A 20,952-nucleotide genomic window follows, 5' to 3' on the forward strand; every position below is an offset into this window, starting at 1 on the left:
ATAAATGCAAAGCTTATGGCCGAAAATTGTAAGATCTGGATCATTAGCGCAAGTGACGTTCGGCGCAAACATTAAATCCGGGGGGCGCGCCCCCTCGCCCCCTCGCCCTCATCTCGACGCTCGGCAGCTTTGACAGTTTGTATCAATTTCCAACGAATATTAGTAAATCGCCATTCAGACCGTTTCGATTCTCGCCGACCGAAAGATTAGACCGCAATATTGCAGCGCGATGTCCGTCCTTGATCGTTAAAAACCGGCGTCGGCGATTTCGTGACTAATCGCTCGGCTTCCGCAGTATTCGCGTAATTGCCGAGTAATTAAACCGTCTTGTGTAACGTCAAGTGGACTGCAGATAATGCACAGTCGAACTTTCATATTGGAAGCTGAAGCTGAGGAATAACAATATAGTATATAAATATTTTTAATGTTGTTCTTTAATTATATGCAGAGGAAAGTGACGTACCTTGGGAATGTCTTATTATTATATTTAACTAATATTTTGACAGTAAAAGATACTTGTGAAAACATATATGCCACAAAATGTGCAATCATTGTGAAGGTACTTTCGTAACTATGGCGAGAATCGTTCGCAACAGTTAAAATATGGCCTTACAATTTGTGCAATAAATGGATACTATGTTGTGTTGATCTCGCTGGGATGCGGAGTTTTAGACAGATGTCATTTGGAGGGGGGGGGGGAGAGTTAAAAAAAAGTCAAATATTTTTTAAAATATGTCATTACAGTGAAATAATATTGGTATACATTTTCAACAGTAGATACATATATATTTTTACCAGTGAAAATATAATGTTGGCGCTATCGCAGTGGGAACGCTCGGTAACGGCACGATTTTATTGCTATTGACGTAGATTTTTGACTTCTGAGAAGGGATAATTGTTTTTGCGCCCTCATATTGGGCGAAATTCGGTTTAGATGTCCTTTATTCGATTCTCATTTATTGTAAGTCGTAATATTGTTGTAAAAAGTCTCAATATGACCGCTCAATATAACCGCTAGATAACCAAGCATTTCCACTGAGACATTTAATAAAATACTATGAATCTTAATGAAATCGAAATATTAAAAAACTGATCACTGCCTGATCAACTTTTGCCATCCTTTGGAAAAACTGAAATGACATCCCTGGTCTTACTCTTCTCTGGCTTCAAAGTATAAGTTCCGATGCCATTGATTTTCTATGGCAACTTTACAGTTTGTATTCAACTGGGGAAAGGGGAGGAGATCAATGTATTTCATCTCCCTTTGGAGCGGAACTAGAATCTATTTTTATTTAATAAATATCCTATTAGAATTCTCTAACTATTGAGCATGTGCTTTGGTTTAGGTTGTATAAGTTGATACTATAAAGGTAATTGCTCAATAGCATTATTTAATTATATGCTGATGATTTAAAACTATTCTAATTTTTTAGAGCTAATACTGACTTCTCTATGAGATGATTCGAAAATAAGATTCTTAATTCTAAGTATACATTTATGCACAAAATTTCATTCTAAAAGATATCTTAAAATTAAATTGGTGTATTATACAATATTTTGTATTTAAAAATGATAATAAAATATGAAATATAAGATATTTCTACATATACTTGATAAATTCTGTGTATTTGCTAGTTTGTAAACATATGACGCTTTGTCTCTGATATATAAAATTAAATGTCTTTTTATGCTTATAAAATCTCTTCATTGTTCAATGTCTTACTTGAATTAACTTAAATTATGATTATCAAATTTTGCAATCGACTTTTTATCTCCAAGAATTTTATTGACATATTAATAAGTTCTTGTAAATAATGTTAATAAAATGTAGTAAAATTGATAAGAAAATTTTTAATCGACATGCTTTTGATAATTTTTATTTAAGAAGAGTTGTTTTTTTTATTATTATTTATTATTTTATTTAGATAATATAGCTAATTGTTTATACACTGAATAAATATAATCAAAACATCATAGACACGTTATATACATATTGTTGAATTATTTATTGTAAAAGCAGTAAAAAGTTTATCATCAATTAAAATATTAGTTATACTTAAATATTATGTAAAATTGCATGTTTTTACATAGTACTATTTAAATGATTTAGAGCTAATTTTTAGGATCTAGGTTATAAACATGAAATTAAAAAGTGGAGCCACATATAAAAATGACAGTCATAATGTTTAAGGTGTCATGTTTCATATAATTTAAAATAAAAATGATTTTTGAATTTTCTGTCAAAGTAAAATTAGTTATAGAAAAAGTAAAATCGATAAGAAATATTAATGATGTAGCTAAAAACAGCTTGTAATTTCAGATCTGAATCGAGCTCTTTTCTTTGTAATCAAAATGTGCAATAAAAAAATTACAGGTTAATTTAATATATTATATTAATTTAAGCAATATTTTTTAACACAGCATATGACAAACCATATTTGATAAAACTCGTTCAAAAATATATATTATTTATCAATGAAATTTTACTACGAAGAGAAAGATCAGCAAATAATAATATTATGTTTCAAGTTTGTACCAATTTAATAGATAAAGATTGAATCATAATATAAAACATATTTGAAGTTGAATTGATCATTGAATTAGGTGATTTGGATGTTTGTGAAATCAGATATATTTAATCCCGCATATTTTACTTGTTCCTGATGACATTAAAATTATTTCCGTGACATACGTATAAAAATGCTTTCTGTCACATTTGTTAATTTAAATTATTGAAATACGATTAAAACAGTTCCAAAGTATACCACTTTCCTCTTTATATATATTAATTTTAATATGTTTTTATTATAGTTTAATGATGTTATGATTATGATAATAGTTGTATTTTGATTAATGAGGGTATAATGATTGATACGTGAATCAAACTACAAAATACCAAAGCACTAGTAGCTTATTGCTTTTTAATGATTGGTTTTGCTTTTATGGTTATTAATATTTACGATTATTATTATAATAGCATAACTACACTTTTCATGTACGACAAGTTCAATGTACGACTTACGATATGAACATTTTAATTTACGACCATTTTAACTCTGAGATAATACTCAATTTGTGCGCTTGTTTGATAAGAGTGCTGTGTAGCTAATTAGTTATTTCAGAAGGGCGCAGAAGCAAAGGCGGTGCTCTCTAGTTTGAATTTTTTTTAGGTCGGATCATAATGTTATAAAACTTGTTCGGGACACGTTTGCGCCATGAGTCATTCGCCAGCTTACGAAAACAGCTCTCCAGCTGCGACCACGCCTTCCACTCCGATACTGCGGAATCTTGCCACCGAGAGGAACTCATCGTGCTCCCCGCCTCACAACAGAGAGGAGAAGTTCGCCGGGCACGTGAGCTCGAAGGATGCGCACACCCTAACGGCCGGGATCGGCATGGCTCACGAAGCTCTGATCGGTCAGACGACCAAGGACGATCTTAAGCCGAAAGTGACCGAAAGTAAAGTGAGTATCGCATTTTTTTTGTCAATTTGGAATATTATCGATGATTCAATTTGTTGTTATTTTTTTTGTAGAACATTAATAGATCACACGGCAATCTTCAAGTAATGTTGCCACCTTCATTTTCCACCACTTCAACACCGTACACTGGTAAAGTTATTATACAGATCAATGCTATAATTTTTTTAGTTCTAGATAAGCACATATAATAAAAGACATTACATAGAAAATATGGGTTATTTTTAATGTCAGTAACGCAATTTAAATTGAGCTCATAATACTCAGATAAACTAAAGTTTGATATGACTTATCATCAATGTACCATTAATATTATATCATCTTTTTTAGACGCTCAATGGCATATGTCCCAGCAGAGTCCCATGGCAGCGCCTCATTCGCCGGGAGCGTTCAGCTGCGGCACCGATGCAATGGGGGTTATGGTGAGATAACTTTTAAATTTAAATAGCTCAATGCTAATAACCATAGTTATTAGTGTATGTATCACATGGATTAGTTCCCGAGGATATTTTTAATTCCGGGAGTCAGGATTAAAAATTCGTAGAATTCTGGGATTTTCCGAGAATTGGGAATTTTAAAAATAAAAAAACACGACACTAAAAAGTCACCTCGGATATTTTTATATTTTCTCGTCCCCATTTTTGAAACGTGAATCTCGAGAGTCAATACTTATAAAAATTAAAAATTAGAAGAAAAAAGACCCACTATTGATCATTATGATTTAAAATTGCCATGAGAGAAGCATTCATCTTTTGAATCCATTCTACTCACATTAAGTAACTGTCTTAAGTGAAAAGGCAAAACACTAGAAATCAATAATTGCTTTCTGGAAATAAAAACAGTCGTCTTCCAATTTAATTTTCTCAATAGCATAATAGAGTTACTAACATTCAGGGCTATTTTGTGATGTGATTACCTATTATTTAGATTCAGAGAATTGAATAAATTAACTGGATAAATTTCAGCTTCTTTGTCCATTATATTATCAATTGAGTAAAATAAACATGCTACAACTGGTATCAACTTTTGAATTGTCCAATAAAATATATAAAAAATAATGTGGTTTTAGAAAGTGCTACTGAATAAATACTGTATTATTATAATTTGATATAAGTTTTAGTAGAAAATGTAAAAAAATCATACGGTTAGTTAATTATTCGTAGTTTTTAACTATATGAATATTGGATAAAAAATGGATGAAGTATTCGAATATTTTTCTCGGTTTTTACTGATATTAATTTGCTTAACTAATTAGTGCAAAAAATCAATTAATTGTCTGTGAAATATTATTTAATTAAAAAACAACTATTGGTTAATTAATGGTTGAACTTTTTAAATTTTGTAAAATTCAGTGAGGGCTTCAAAAGGAATATGCTTAATTTATTATTACATACTTTTTGATTAGGGACGTCATTTCATCATATTTTTTGATTAGGGACGTCATTTCATCTTTTTCAAATCATCAGAATTAAGATCTGCTGTGATTGAATTAATTCAGAAAAATTTACGGAGCATTTTAAATACGTCATTTTATCGATTTATTGTATATACAATAGCTAATAATGCTTGCAACGAATTCGATATACATAAAGATCAGATTCGTATCAGCGATTGTTTTGTGCAGATTTGCATATAAAAAAATTACCCCAATAGAATAAATAAACTGATTGAAATAAAATCTTTGCATCTTGAAACCTCACAAAAATTTATTTTTGAGATAAAAGATAATAAAAGGTGAGCCTTTCCAACATTTTGTTACGTTTAACGAACGAATTCTGCGAATTTCGGTCACAGTAGATACGTCGATAAACATTCTATTCTTAAATGGTTTTCAGAAGCATAAAAGCAAAATGTTAACAATGCCGATGGTAAAAAGACAAGTGCAAAAATTCGACACAAAAAGCATATTTTAAGCAGGTGGCATTTAAAATGTGATTTTATGCATCTCTGGCAGATTTAGAAATCATAAACCATTACTTAGCATATTCAATAATATAGACTTCAGATGCTGGAGCCAGTTTCGGAGCCGGACTGAGGCTTTCGAGGAAAGAATCTTACAAAGCTCAACGTCAGCATTACAGACGGGAAAAGAAGCGCGTGACTTCCGAACTTCTATCCTCGCTCGAGGATCCAACTGTTACGATTTTGGCCGATTGGCTCAAGGTGAGTGTTGAATCCTGAAAGTATTAAAAAGTTATTATATAAATATGTACATCGTCGTTTTTTTAATTTATAGGTTAGAGGTACTCTTAAATCTTGGACTAAATTATGGTGCGTCTTAAAACCGGGATTACTACTCATTTACAAGAATCACAAAGCGAAGGTTAGTACAGTTTTAGATTTAAAGCACGTTATGGTTATTGTGTTATTGATAAGATTGTGTTTTAGACTAGTTCATGGGTCGGTACTGTCTTATTGACGGCATGTAATGTCATCGAAAGGCCAAGTAAGAAGGACGGTTTCTGTTTTAAACTCTATCATCCATTGGAGCAGAGCATCTGGGCGCCTAGAAGACCGCACAGCGAGACAATTGGTAATTTGTGATTGTACTGTATTTTTTATAGAACAGAATAAGGAAAGGTTTTGTTTACGTTACAAAAATAAAAAGACTCAAAGTTAACGACCTACTCATTTCACTTTTATTCATTTCATTATATTAAGATTAAGATAAATTTAGTTATATGTAAAATTACATGTCTACTTCAGCTGTCATTGTTATATTTTTTTATTATTAGTCATATATGGGGTCTACTCACATTGTTAGTTTCTTGCTAGACATCTCATTGTTATCTAGGAATGGCGAGGTGTTTTATTGTGGTCTAAATGTAGCGTAGACCGCTTTGTGCGAGCTGGTCGTCTCAAGTGACCAAGGTGGATTGAATTTTTTTTCTTATATTCGACTTCATAGGACTTATAACTAACCATGTTTCAGTTTATTTTTTGGTCAATTTGCTTTAAGATAGATCCGCCTCTGTATTTAGTGTTCTTTTGGCATAAAATGTGTATTCCTTAAGGTTGTGTTTATTATTATAATAGTTATTTACTGCATTAAAGTCGATCTTTGGGGCACAAAGGCCACTGTTGAAAAACCATGGTCCTGTATGGCAATTATTTCTTAATATATTTTTTATTTATTCTGAGCTTATGGACATGACTGCCAGGTCCAGATGTAAAAAAGTTATTCTTTTGTGATGGTTCTGGTTCCTTGGACCAATTTTTCCTGATGCGTTTCATTGTTACGGCTGTTATAATTTTTAAAACTATCATTGTCATTGAATATTAATTAGTTAATTGTGTCCAGTGCTCAATGCATTGTAATGTCTGACTTCATAATTTTTTAAGAAAAAAGATTTATTAGTAAAGAAATCTAATAACTGATTCGGATATCAGTGCATAATTTTACATTAAAAACAGATAATTTAATTTTTGTGGCAAAAAAATATTGTCAAATCTCAGCAAAGTAAATGTATATAGCTATAATACATCACACGTATTGATCAGTACTGTTGTTAAAACAGGTTAATAGCTATAATCGGAGCTTTACTGACCGTTTGTTAAAAGAATTTATTATTTTTATGAAGAAGTTACTGACTATTTATAATTATGAACTGACCATACAATAACACTTAACATACAGATGATTAAAATATGCGTTATTTACAAACAAATCGTTAAGAGCCGATGACGCAAATATGCGTCATCTAATATCAATCGAGATGATACAGAAAATTTTACGTATATCGTATACTTATTTATATAACTAGCTTCAAACAATCTTAATCTTTTGCCAAACCATTTTTCTAACACTGTTCTCTGGTCGTAAATGTTTATATCTGCGTTCCAGTCTGTGCACACTCGTAAAATTGTCAAATGCCATGTGCCTATTTTGATAACCTTAGCCCCCAAATCCTGAATCGGTCCCCCAGGCCAACATATGTATTTATCAGGCTCGAAATGCCATTTTTTTTAAAACTAAATAATTATACTTCCTTTTATTTGAAATTAAAAAAAAAACAATTTAAAGTTTTTTTTTTAAAATGAAAATAGAAATTAAGACACTTAAAAAATCACATTTGGGAGTAATGGGATTAAGGATTTTCTGATAATATACAAGTTTTAAATTTAATTTAATTTAAAGCTAAAAAAGAATGTTTAAAAATAATTTAAATTTAATTAAAAGCTAAAAAATAATGTTTAAAAATAATTTTAATTTAATTAAAAGCTAAAAAATAATGATTTTGGTTAATTTTGTAAAAGCAAATAAATTTACATACAATAAAAGGCTAAATATAATGTACATGATTATTTAATATTTATTTACATTTTTATTTTTACAAATTCTTAAATTTTTATTTTTACAATTATTTTCATTTTATATATACAATTATTTACATTTCTATTAACGTAATTATTTACATTTTGATTCACACAATTATTTACATTATTATTTATAAATTATTTATACATATACTTATGTGTATGTAAATTATTTCAAAATAAATTTTCTTGATTTTTTTACGCATACTCTTCAATCACTTCGCTATAATTTCTTTTCTTGGCTATATAATTTTCAATGCACAAGATCGATAAGTCATTGGGCCATTTTTGTTTCAATTATTTCTTTGCCATGCTTTCAAAAAATTCCCTATTCTCCTGAAAGATTTATGTCGTTCAAAGAGTGACTGGAATTGTGTAAAATAATTTTTGGACAATACATATATTTATATAAATATACCCTGTATTTTTTTCTTAAAAATTGAATTTAAAAGTTTTAACGGATATTTTTCAGCGCCGAAAATTGTTTTTTAATTTTTTCAAATGAAGGATTTCTTCTATTAAAGAAGACTAATCAACAATGCTCCTATCGTTGAAATTTGGTTATTATCTAAATTTTAAATATCGAAAATTGGGAAAAACAATTTGTTTATTTTATTTGCTGCTTCAAACCATTAATAATATAATCTAACGCAGGAAAAAATATAGAAATTCTGAATAATTCTTTGCTTTTAACAACTATTCTTCCATTTTCTGTGACTGTTGGTTCTTCTAAAATATCCGAAACTGATTAATTACTTCAGTGTCGGAACGACGTTGATTTATATTCTCAATATATGTTACAATTATTAAAAATATATAAGAGAAACGAGAAAGAACAATAAAGTAAGTTTGATTTAAATAAAATTTACATTTGTGCATTTTGCAATTTAAACAAATAGCATTGCTTTCATTCCAAATTTTAATTCTACTTTATTACATAATATTTCACAATAGTGCGGAAATACACATTTATTTTTTAATTAAATTAAACTTAGTCTAACAGAATAAAAGCAGCTTTAAGTATACAATATAATACAAACTTGTGGCTCAAAACAATAAATAAGATCTTCACAAAAATGGAAATGCACATGTGTTTTTGAGATAAGCTTGAAAATATTTACGATACTTATAACAATGGCCTTGAGATTGTGATAAACGAATTCTATGAACTTCGGCCATAGCAGGTACACGGACAAGTACGAAGACGAACAAACAAAACTAATCGATCTCGTAACAAATAGTGAAAAAATAGTTTTAAAAAATCAATCGGTGCCCCGCCAGCCCCCCCCCCCCCCCGCCCTCTTATGGGGGTCATGTTGATAACCATAAAAATAAAGACGATCCTCATATTTTATCTTAAAAAAGCGATAAAAATAATTTTTTAATTAAAAAAAATCGATTTCCCGAATTTTAATGGTTGAAAACGTCTGCCCAAAAAATAATTTCATATTTGTCTTACGTTTATCGTGAAAAAAATTTGTATTTAGAGTTATAGCGATTTTACATATGAGTTTAAATATATAGTATTTTTATAAAAAGTGGTAGTCATTAACACTGATATTACTGACTGTTTTATCGTATTATAATCAAGTGTAAACATGTAATTAGAAATGATTTTTAAATATTTAGTTAAAGTGTTAAAATCGATGAATTTTACCGAAAATATAAAATAATAATTTTGACATGATATTTAAGGATTAATGATACAGTTAAAATTAGCGTGTAATTTTATTACAAATCAAGTTATCTTTGTGGCAAAAAAGTGCAAAATGGTTCTTGTCATTTAACAGCTCGTGTATTCATGAGTTTGAAATTTACTTTTAGGTGCTGTGGTCCAACCATTACCGACTTCCCACCTTATATTCCGAGCGCCATCGCAAGCAGCTGGAAAAAGTTGGCTAGACGGTTTGGAATTGGCTTTGAAGTGTTCGAACATGTTGTTGAGGTAAATTTGATAGTAATAAGTCTTTTATTATTATTCAGATTCATAATTTAACCGCAAATTTCACCTTTCATAGGTGTGGCGCTGGAGGAATCGCCAAAGTAGCCGACACCACCATAAATCACGAGACCCAATGGTCTCCCGAAGACTTGGAGAAGCATTTCCCCGAACATGGTATATTTGAATTCTTATTGTTGCAATCACTAATCAGTCTGTTAACAATCCTATCTGTTCATCCTGTAAATGCTTCACATTGACTATTGATCCGATGTAGTCACAAAATTGCTAGCGTCCATCAGTTGTGTCGATCATAGTTTAGCTTTCCTGAGTCCTCGGAAAAAGTCGATAATAAGCAACTTGGTGAGGAGCGACTCGGATATCGAACTGTGCATCATGAAGTGGAAGCAAATCATAAATACGTTCGAGAGCCTGCTTTCGGACGACGACGCTCCGTTCGAATTGAACGAAAACGAAAAGTTCAAAGACACCAGTAAAACAATCAACGATAAATCTGTGGACAGTGTAGATAAACCTGGCTGCTCCAAATGGATTCAGAATATTAATTTCATGAAGAAGAACAAAGAACCGTCGAGAGAGGATTTAAGCTCTGATTTTGCTAAGAATACTGTTTATACGTCTTCTTTGAGTTCCAAAGACAAACCCAAAGAGGGACTTTTCAAAAGTTCGACGATTACCCCTCTGCGTTTTTTTAAAAAAAAACTAGATAACCCCAGAGAAGTAAATTTTAACGATATTGACCGATTAGAGTCGCCTAAATCCGATGTCAGCAGAAAGCGTTCTTCTCCTATGATTTTATTGGAAGAGAATTTCTTGAAAATAGCCGGCGCTCTTCCAAAACGAAGATCTTCGACTCAATCCAGCGTTTTTAAAAACGATCAAAAGTCCTCCGACGACTTTAGAAAGAAGAACTTCGCTGAATCTACTCTGAAGAACATATTGAGCTTCAATAATTACGTTTCAGGCAGAAAATCAGCCGAACCACGAATCCATCACATCCGAGACGAAGATGTAGCGAAACAATCGACTTCTAAAAACTTGGAGGATTACCGCGAGCTAGCTTTATCGGTACCGGCCGTTTCTGGTCTCAACGCTGATTTGATAGATCAAAGCAAATTTTCTTTAATCAATTTCGGAAAGTTACCGTCGGCTAATATGCTCGAGAGAGAAACTCTCGCCAATATGGAGCGACAATCGTCGCAATTGATTTATTTGTCAGGAAAGATCGTCAAAGAAAAAGGTCACAATGGAATAAATATAAGTTTAGATTTAATCATTGTATAGGTTTTGTAAGCTAGAAATTGCGCTTACTTTCCTCTTGCATAGATTTCCCCGTGTTTGATTTCAGATTTGGAAGGCGTCGAGTTATCAGAGTCGGATTCGGAAGGTCACGATGGAATTGTGGAAACGCTAGCTGCGGGAATCAGCCATCACATAGAAGTGACGGCAGACAAGATTAAAGCTCGTCTTACAACAGTCTATGTTAACGAATTGAACGATGATATTGGACAAGTAAATATTATTTATGATCGTATCGTGGCAATGATTTGTTCTCGAAAAATTATCTAGGCGGATATTGAAAAGGCTTTTGACAAAGTATGCATTAAATTCTTTAAAAAAATATAATTTTTGAATCTTGATCATATAATTGCCAATATGATTTATATTTTCTGACGCTCAATAGATTTTATGACTTTGCCGTGCATATCATGGACAGCAATTCGTGTATATTTTTTTTTTTTAATGCATATGTCAAATAACACATATTTGCGTCAACGGCTCTTAACGAGTTTTTCAAATTATGCCTAATTAAGTCATCGGTCTGTAAAGTGTTAATTTTTATTTATGTTTAATATGATACAATGCATATTTTCAGTCGGGTGAAGTTGTCGAAGAACTGGCAGAAGAGAACAAGTCGCTTTTGTGGTATTTAGTCAAACAAGTGAGACCTGGTATGGATCTTTCCAAAGTCGTCTTACCAACGTTCATACTAGAGCCTCGTTCCTTTTTAGACAAACTGTCCGATTCTTTTTATCATTCAGACATATTATCAAGGTATTGAATCGTTTTTATTAACCGTAAACGCTTTATCAATTTGTATTTTTAACATTTGCCATTTTCAGTGTTTGCCATTATAACGATCCGTACGACCGAATGAAGACCATTGTTAAGTGGTATTTATCGGGCCTGTACCGAAAGCCTCGAGGACTCAAAAAGCCATATAATCCAGTGCTCGGTGAAACGTTCCGGTGCTGTTGGTTGCACGAAAAGACCGGCTCGAGGACTTATTACATAGCCGAGCAGGTTTCTCATCATCCTCCGGTGTCGGCATTTTATGTGTCTAATAGGAAAGAAGGTTTCGCTATCGAAGCGACCATTCTTGCCAAATCAAAGTTTTACGGTATGCTTATATTATAGATATGTAACAAGCAAAGAGTCACTATCTCAACAAACTAAAGTAAAAGAAGTACGTGTCTTAATTAATTTGTTGCGTAGGTAATTCGACTTCGGCGATCTTGGACGGTGCCGCCAAAATTACCCTTTTGCCACTGAACGAAGTTTACATAGCTACTTCTCCGTATGCACATTGCAAAGGTCTCCTAATGGGTACTTTGTCAATGGAGCTCGGAGGCAGAGTTATGATACATTGTCCTTCTACTTCTTATTCCGCCGATATTGAATTTAGATTAAAGGTAGCCTCATCTAGTGTATTTCAACATTATTGCTATTGATTACTATGTATTTATTTCAGCCGTTCATTGGAGGATCTGATAGTATAAATATGGTCTCAGGACGGATAAAAAAGTATAAGGATACAGTTGCAACTTTAGAAGGACACTGGGACGATAAAATTCATATAAAAGATAAACGGACGATGGTAATTTATTTTATTGTCTTGCTGTTTTCGCCACATAGAACTATATTTAATATTATGTTATTTTTATACATACAGGAAGAATCGTTGCTGATAGACGTGGCCGAACTTAAAACTAAGCGTTTAAGAAGACAGCTCATCAGCCCTGATCATCTCGGCGAATTTGAAAGTCAAAAACTCTGGTCCAGAGTATCGTTGGCGATCCAAAATGAAGATCAAGTGTGTTTTGCTATTACTTCAAAGTATTTTTGCGTTGCATATTAAATTTATTTTTTCTGTATAGGTTGCTGCCACTGAAGAGAAGACCATCATCGAAGAAGCTCAACGGGAGAGAGCCAGAGGACTCGGCGGCAAAGAATGGATGCCGCGGTACTTTAGAAAGATCATATTTGACGATCGTGAGTCACTTTTGTATTATAGAACATATTACGCTGATAACTTTATATTGCTTGTGTATTTTAGATCTTTTGCCGATTAGTCATAATGTAGAAATATCAAACTGTTGGGAGTACAACTATCCAAATTTTTCGTTAGTATTCGAAACGCGGTATTAACTTATTCGATATTGAATGTTTTAACGTGTATTTAATACTTTAGTCCTTGGGACGAACGCGTCGACGTGTTGGAGTACGAAAATGATTTTATGATAAAAACCCTGAGGCGCAAATCTTCGACGTGTTCGGTGAAATCTGAGATGCACGCTACTGCAGCACACATTGAGGTTATTAAAATCTAATATTATGTTTTAACGATCGTCTTTTTCACGGTTGTTGCTTTATAGACGGAGCATTCTGGAACCGAAAGCGATTCTACCAATTCTCATCATCGTAGAATATCACAAGGGTATTTTCCGTCTTTATTATTTTTAATAGCATGTCATGAATTTGTATTAATTTGAATATTCTCAGGCGACAATCGGTAACGTCTGCTTTGATGAGGGTGGAAGCGGAGCTGGCCGGAGTCATGAACATGGTCGGTAGGCTGGACGAGGTGCCGGAAACTCCCCTGAGACACTCAAGGACGAGAGTGCTTGATCCTGAAGAGCAACCTAACGCCGCCACTGTCTTGATGGCCGTTTTAGTACAGTGAGTATCTAGGTTTAAAGAAGTTGTACCATTTTGGACATTCCCACATAAACACGAATTAAAATTTCGTACACTCGCGCATATATGTGGGAACATATAATTTTCATTATTTCGGGTATTCTTTCAAGAACAGCGGTTCTCAACCTGGGGTTAGCAAGAAATGAACGTATATTTATAGTTTGGTGGCTTTCAATGGTTGAATATGTTTTTTTTTTTGAACGATTACCTTTGAAGAAATCGACCGGGAAGTGGTTAAATAAATATACATGTGTTGAATAATTAATATTAAATTGAGCAACATTTTATTTGTAATGTGCACTAAAATGATTGATTTGTGCATTAAATAAATAAGGTATGTCACGCTTGGTGACATACCGGGTGTTGTTGGCCGTCATTATAAGTTATAATTGTTCCATAAAACGAATTGCGCATTTATTATAAGCATTTTATAAAATATATATGAATTAAAAAAATTTAATCTGACCTAAAACGAATAATATGTGCATTAAAACTTCAGAGATCAAACGGGAACCAGTAATTTCAGGTGTATGGTCGTTGGGTACACAAATGTTAATGCACAGCTTATTTATTTTAATGCTCATATTATTTGTTTTAGTGCACACTACAAATATAATATTGCTCAATCTAATATTTTTTATTGAACATAGATATGTTTATTTATTGCTCATTTTTTATTATTGTAATGCACAAATAATTCGTTTTATGGAACAATTATTTTATATATTGTTTATTTAATAATTGAAATTAATATTTTTTAGGCAACAAGCAGTCGCAGGTGCACTCGCTCGAGTAGAGACCGCCCTTAGAGAATTAAACGAAAGACAATCAAAGAGGCGATCGCTCCTATTCTCAGATAGTTTGTCGAGAGATTTAATGTTGTTACTGCCGCTGAACATTATCGCTTATTTCATCATACGATGGTTATTTTTTTAACGTGCATGTGAGTATTATAATATATGAAGAAGTAAATAAACGATGCCCCTCAGTGTAAATTTGCAATCTATGCTTGCTTGTGAGAAATGCGTAGTTTATAAAAGATGCTATATTGAACTTGAGTTAAAATTTATTCTATTTAAATGCAGTTTTATGGGCTTCTGATAAACTGTATAGGCTTCAATAAGCTTTTGTATACTGTTTTCCCCAGAACTTACATCATAGGTGTTCAACAAATCAATGTAAGTTGTGATAGAAAAGATTATATATTTCCATACTATAAAGTGATAGTATAATCAATAAATATACAACAATTTTAGTCTAATTTTTATTTATATTTGTAGGCGAAATTCCGTAAATATATTTATATCTAGATTTTATGAATCTTGTTAAACTTTTTTAAGAAAAAATAATTATAAGTTGGCAATTATGTAGTTAGCAAATTTCAAGGCATGTCATTAGATTTTTATGTGTTGTTAATAATTAACATATTTTATTGCTCATTTCAGATAATGAATATCGCTCCGTCCAGTTTGAATGTTCTTCTGTTTTCTTTTTAAATATCTGATTAGACAAAGTCGACCAGGAATTTTGGTGCAATAGTTTAAGATATGAGAAATGCATTTTCTTTTCAAGTTTAGTGTCTGCAATTCTTGAAAATCAGTCTTTCTTATGAAAGGAAATACTGTAAAAGACTGAGAGATTGCGAGAATCGTTTTTCGATAGGTGCTTGTTGTTGATAAAAAGTTATTTTTTATTTGTAATATGGCAACACTTTCACTTTTGAATTTTTCAAATAGCTGTTTTTGAAGCGCATTTAAGTTTTATAATATCAAATCCTAAAATAATGTAATGTTATATACATAACGTTGAATAGGTTAAGTAAAATTTAAATATACTCTCATATGAAGTTTGCTCAAGTATTTAAGGTTATATAATTTTTGAATTTAAACCAAACTTAATTGAATATAAAAAAAAGTGTTGCCGTATCGTTTTTCAAAACGAGATAATGCGATTTTTACAGTATTAGTTTAAATTTGTACGTACGTTCCGAATCACTACTTATGTCCATTTATATTATTGATTAATATATTTATTAATTTATATTGATAGATGTTGTGTTATTATGTGCTGTTTTTATTTTTTATGTTTATAAACGAACGAAAAGTTCCCAATTGCTGAAAATATACAATTTAATATAGCTTATGTCGATAGAGTGCTCTTTGGGGATGTTCGGTTGTGTATATAAGTAACGGCACTCACGGTGACGGTTTATATGTTATTTATATTAATTTGGATACGTGTATTGTGTATAATTGAGCCATGTATAATAAAATGTTATATTTGTATTCCATTCGATGAACGTTTTGTGATATGTCAGTGTTTAATCGAGAGTTAGGTAGTTAAGCCGCAGACTATAATGTAGTTGAACGTGTGTAGTATCGCAAGTACAAATATCTGTCATGGGAGCAAGAGTTAATAAGTGTTGATTTTTACGACGATAGTGATGAAATATTTTTTTTATCGTAAATGAGAGGAGATAAACGAAACGTGCCATTCGATGTGTAGTGCAGTTTTAATTTTATAGACGCATTTACATTTATTATTTTGAGGTTATCGGCAACGATCGACTCTTGAGGTTACGTTTACGCAACGATCATGACAATGTTTTTAAAGTCAACGATTAGTTCAGACGTAAACTGATAAATGATCGGTAGTGGAATTGAAACAGCTCGTACTACTTTTTTATATTAATATATTACGAAACGGTGCATTTTAAAAAATAGCGCTTTATAAATAGAAGATTAATGACTGTAACGGCTCTAGACGACAAATATTCCAACATATCATGTATCGAATGTTTGTATTGTTGATTATTATTATTTTATATATAAATACTCAATAGAGATGTTTTCCAATGGCATTTTAATATTTGTGTGATTAGATTCGTGGATTGTTAAAGAATTTACCGGGAAGAATATTTTTTATATATCGTCTAGTTCTAGCTCTCTTTCTCAGTCTCTATTTATCTATTTAAAAATACTTAATAAATATATTTCAGCTGTTTTAGTAGAACTATGTTTTTCAACGATGCTAGCGAATATTTTTATATATAAATAAAGGTTGGACGTCGGATTTTTTTACAGATTTTAAACGTAAAATCGTGACGGTTAAAGTCGGCACTGGAACATCAGATCGTAGTCGCATAGAGTAAACGACATCACAATGTGTATTTATATTTTGTATTTTTCACTTTGTGCACTTGTCAATTTAGATGATAAATATACATACATACATATATAGTTTATATTATATTGAATAAAATAAATTGATTCATATTTGCATTTTATTGTTTTATTTTTATTTGTTGAATGTATCATGTTTTTTCGATTAAGTTGTATAACTACAGAAAATAAAAAATGTTGCGCCATCAGTACGCAAATGCTACATAATACAGAAATGATCCGATTTTTACGCTGCTTTTTCACATTTACCATATTTCACTTTAAGGTTTCTTCGTTAACATATTTTGGAAATACATAAACCCCCCAATAACGTGCTATTTTGATGGCTGTTACTTTATGTGTGAGCGAGCTAAAGGGAGGATATCTCACCACATGCGCCTGATTCGTATGTACGTATTGCAAAAAATTGTTGAGTATTTTCTAGTCAAATAGCACATCTCAAATTTACCGTGTTATTGGGGAGTATACTGTATATGATAGACGAAGAAAGCTGCGTAAGAATAGGATCATTTCTATACTACGTCATACATACAAATTTGTAGTAAAGTATTTTAAATTTTCTTTATTACCTAAATCAGTAGCAAACTGTAATTATACAACTTCTTAAGTCGTCGTTTAAAAACGGACTTATCAAAATAATTGCAATATACAGAAAGAATTGAAATTTAACTTCATTTATTAAACATAGAAATAGAGAAAATAAGAGAAGAGAAGAGATAAAAATCTATCAATGCATATGAATATAAAGCAAACTATAATATTTAATTATATCCTGACTTAGTTAAGTTATTACCTCAGTTTATACTATGAAATATATTTAGTCAATGCTCTTGAACTAATTTGTATTTTTAAATATTTTCACATTAATCTCACTCACTTTTATTTAGCAAAACGTTTCTATTTAGCATAGCTTAGTAGTGACATCATAATTAATAACGAATTCAGTTTTTTTCACATTTAAGTTCAGAATTCAAGAAGCCCACGATTTTAGAAAACATGATGTCACTATTTTTATAATGAATGTTAATCGCGTTGTTTCCTTCAATATATTTATACATATGATGTCATATTAATACGTGTAGACACATACACATTTATATTTTACACTTGTGTTTGTGAGGTTATAAATACACCAAGTGTATACATACAAAAAAATATATTTTTATATCCATTAGTAAAATTGATCGAACAGTTTGCAGTCGTGTTCGCAGGTATGACTTCAAATTTATTATTGTTGTTCCTAACTTGTAAACAACTCTTTGGAGGTGTTTACAAATTATGAGGATGTTTACATCCTCTTTCATTTTTAACGAAAAACCATCCACGAATCATCTCTTAAGATTACATTGACCCACATTATTATAAGCAAACGAATATTTATTCAAATGCTCCAACACATTGTTAATATTTGTTTCGTAAATTAATTGTTGAGAATCACTATTCTGCTAGCAAAGTATATTGACCCACATATTAAGTTCGAAAAGTATTCTAGTCAAATTCGAGTTTTTGTAGTGATCTAATCGATTTCGAGAGTACACCAGTGACTCTCAAAATTTGCAGTGAAGAGTCTACGAGACGCGTGTGAAAGTTGTACGTATATTTAACTAGTAGTCAACATGTTGAGAATCTGCGCGTGTTTGGGTTATATCATCGCCTAAAATGTAATGTGACATCATTCGGTTATAGAGTTTGGTATATGATTCTTATTCCAATCTCAAGCTTTGGACGAAGCGGTGTTATTTATATTTCTCGATCTTCCTTCTAGACCGCTGGGAAAAAATGGGTAAAGATGACAAGAAAGAAGATTCTGGATTCGGGTTCAAAGACAAGGCCAAAGCTCTCGAGACTATAGAGCTCTTGAAGAAGGAAACGACGTCTTATCAAGGTCTCACAGTCAGAGGTCTTCTTGGACGCGCGAAAAGGACATTGAAGCGTAAGTATCAAAATTTATCAGCAGAATACCATTTTACTTAGTTTACTGATTATAATTAATATATTTATCAATAGTCTTAAGTTTTGATTCAATTTATTATGTGATAAACATTTGAAAATGTCTGGGCGCCGATCGAATTAAACATTTCTGAGTGTTCGCGAAAAGCCCTTTTATATGAATAATGCTAACGGCTTTTTCGAATGGTGAAGAAGTTTATTTTCACCAGTTAGGCCAAAGGATAAATTGTTGCTCCATTCGGCACGCATTTTTAAACTTTTATCACTATAATTACGATAGGATATGCATAAAATGTGCATGGTTTGAAAGGACAGCGTACAACATACGTAATTGTTGCCAGTGTTGCCACTCAAATATTTTCCTTCAAACTTCGACTTGGCAAATTGTTTCGACTTTGACTATTATTGTAACGATTATCTCGTAAAAATATTCCCATTTTTTCAATTTTAAATCTCTAATTTGTACACATTTTTACATGTACACTGAGTGTACACCATCGGAGCGCGCGAATTGTTTTTGTACTGGAAAGAAACATGGACGCCATTTCAGATTTTCCCAGGAGATAAGCGGGGGGGGGGGGCGAAGTCAGTGAGCCGTTTTCATTAAGATTCACATCATTGTTCGGAAACGCTCGTACCGAGCGTTCTCACTGCAACGGCGTCGACACGATTTTATTGCTTTTGACGTGAATTATTGGCTTTTGAGAAGTGATAATAATGTTTTACGCCCTCCTATTGACTAACAGTCGGTTTGAATATACTTTGGCCAATACTTTCATATCAGAAGTCATTAGTAATTTTGGTTAGGATAGCTATCATATTTTTAAAACATAATGTAAAAACGAAGTTTAAACAAATTATGAAACAATAGATGCAGCGTATATCTGTACTTATTCTTTCGCTGGCTTACTTTGTATTTCGGACTTTGACCTAATAAAAGTTCTAAAACTGTAATTAGTTTTTGATCTTTTATTGGGTTAGGTTTGGGTTTGAACAGCAAATGGACGTTTCGCAGTTGTCAAATTGAATTTCATAGATATTTTAGAGAAACATATAATTTCACTAGCGCCTATCAGCTAAATTAGAATTTCGATAGTAGAAAAATATATCTACTGGTAAAAATGTATTTAAACTTCACTAGTGAAAATGACAGATAATGTATACAGATAATGTATAATTCTCTGGTAAAAATATGTTTCTACCAGTGAAAATGTGTTCCGATATGATTTCACTGAAATGACATTTTAAAAAATATTTTCCGGTTAGAGTCGCAGAGACACAGAGATAAGAGATGTCATTTTAGCATTTTAGCTTTTAAAGTTTTGCTTTCATTAAAATTCATAGTATTTCATTAAATGATATAAAATTTTATGGCAAAACTCAAATGGGGGGGTGGGGATGCTCCAACCTGCCCTATGAAGAGATGTAAAAAAAATCTGGAATATAAACTTACATATAAAATTATTCATTATACATGCTCAAATATAATATAATAATAATATTCCTTACCATACAAAGAACGACGACATTACACCATATGTATTAAGATTGCATGGCCCGCGGAGAGCAGTGTGAGAGAAACAATTTTATTTTTTCTCCATCCCTTGCACCTTGCGATTATTGAGAGTACATATTTTGCCTATTCGTCTCTCCCGTGGGGCGGAACCAATGTAGCAACAGAGCACATATGCAGTACCGGCGCGTATTGCGAAGGCGTGCATTAATAAAATGACGGCACTCGTGATGTTATTTTTTTGGATATATTATTCATTTAAAGCGTTCATTGAATGGTTATTATTAGAGTAAATTTCTATATAGTAGGCAAAATACTTATTTATAACTACTTACTTTTAATAATTATAACTAAAATTGGATTTTTTTTGGTGTTTATATAAATTTATATCATCTTTTTATACAAATATAAATTAAAATTAGGCGTTTCTAATAAAATTGAATCATTTTCTAATATTATATTTCTCTGTTAAAAATGTATTGTCATTGATTATTTATAATATGTATTAAATATAATTACAGTTACAAAAGACAGTGAAAAGTTGAAGAACATTTCTGAAGCCATCCAAGTGTT

At 31.6% G+C, this 20,952-nt stretch overlaps 2 protein-coding genes across 5 annotated transcripts in view; both read left to right on the forward strand.

The window, feature by feature from the left end:
* The first annotated feature begins 28 nt into the window (after positions 1 to 28).
* Orp8 (Oxysterol-binding protein-related protein 8) lies at positions 29 to 17,015 on the forward strand. Of its 2 annotated transcripts, none has more exons than XM_088198635.1 (22): positions 29 to 407; positions 3,171 to 3,464; positions 3,536 to 3,611; positions 3,810 to 3,901; positions 5,478 to 5,642; positions 5,716 to 5,802; positions 5,868 to 6,012; positions 9,621 to 9,741; positions 9,815 to 9,912; positions 11,105 to 11,268; positions 11,633 to 11,811; positions 11,880 to 12,157; positions 12,253 to 12,449; positions 12,509 to 12,634; positions 12,710 to 12,850; positions 12,915 to 13,029; positions 13,094 to 13,160; positions 13,229 to 13,352; positions 13,413 to 13,474; positions 13,540 to 13,716; positions 14,496 to 14,677; positions 15,180 to 17,015. In XM_088198635.1, the coding sequence occupies exons 2-21, from the start codon at positions 3,216 to 3,218 to the stop codon at positions 14,668 to 14,670; spliced, it is 2,838 nt and encodes a 945-aa protein (XP_088054761.1). In that variant the 5' UTR covers positions 29 to 407; positions 3,171 to 3,215; the 3' UTR covers positions 14,671 to 14,677; positions 15,180 to 17,015. The 2 variants fall into 2 exon arrangements, with proteins under 2 accessions (XP_088054761.1, XP_088054759.1); XM_088198633.1 differs by having other exon boundaries at positions 29 to 135.
* A 1,027-nt stretch (positions 17,016 to 18,042) lies between these two features.
* Positions 18,043 to 20,952, forward strand: part of Ude (Uracil-DNA degrading factor) — a 4,223-nt gene continuing 1,313 nt past the window's right edge. The window contains exons 1-3 of one of the 3 annotated variants that reach the window (XM_088198718.1): positions 18,043 to 18,127; positions 18,682 to 18,849; positions 20,901 to 20,952. The exon at positions 20,901 to 20,952 is cut by the window's right edge and continues 260 nt beyond it. In XM_088198718.1, the coding sequence (XP_088054844.1) occupies positions 18,696 to 18,849; positions 20,901 to 20,952 (206 nt within the window). In that variant the 5' untranslated portion in view covers positions 18,043 to 18,127; positions 18,682 to 18,695. Of the gene's footprint in view, positions 18,128 to 18,411; positions 18,507 to 18,588; positions 18,609 to 18,681; positions 18,850 to 20,900 lie in introns of those variants that run through there. The other 2 variants (XM_088198720.1, XM_088198719.1) reach the window with 2 other exon arrangements.

This window comes from Plectrocnemia conspersa, unplaced genomic scaffold (assembly GCF_051122295.1).
Source record: "Plectrocnemia conspersa isolate PC_06_02 unplaced genomic scaffold, ASM5112229v1 ptg000011l, whole genome shotgun sequence".
Classification (NCBI taxonomy): domain Eukaryota; kingdom Metazoa; phylum Arthropoda; class Insecta; order Trichoptera; family Polycentropodidae; genus Plectrocnemia; species Plectrocnemia conspersa.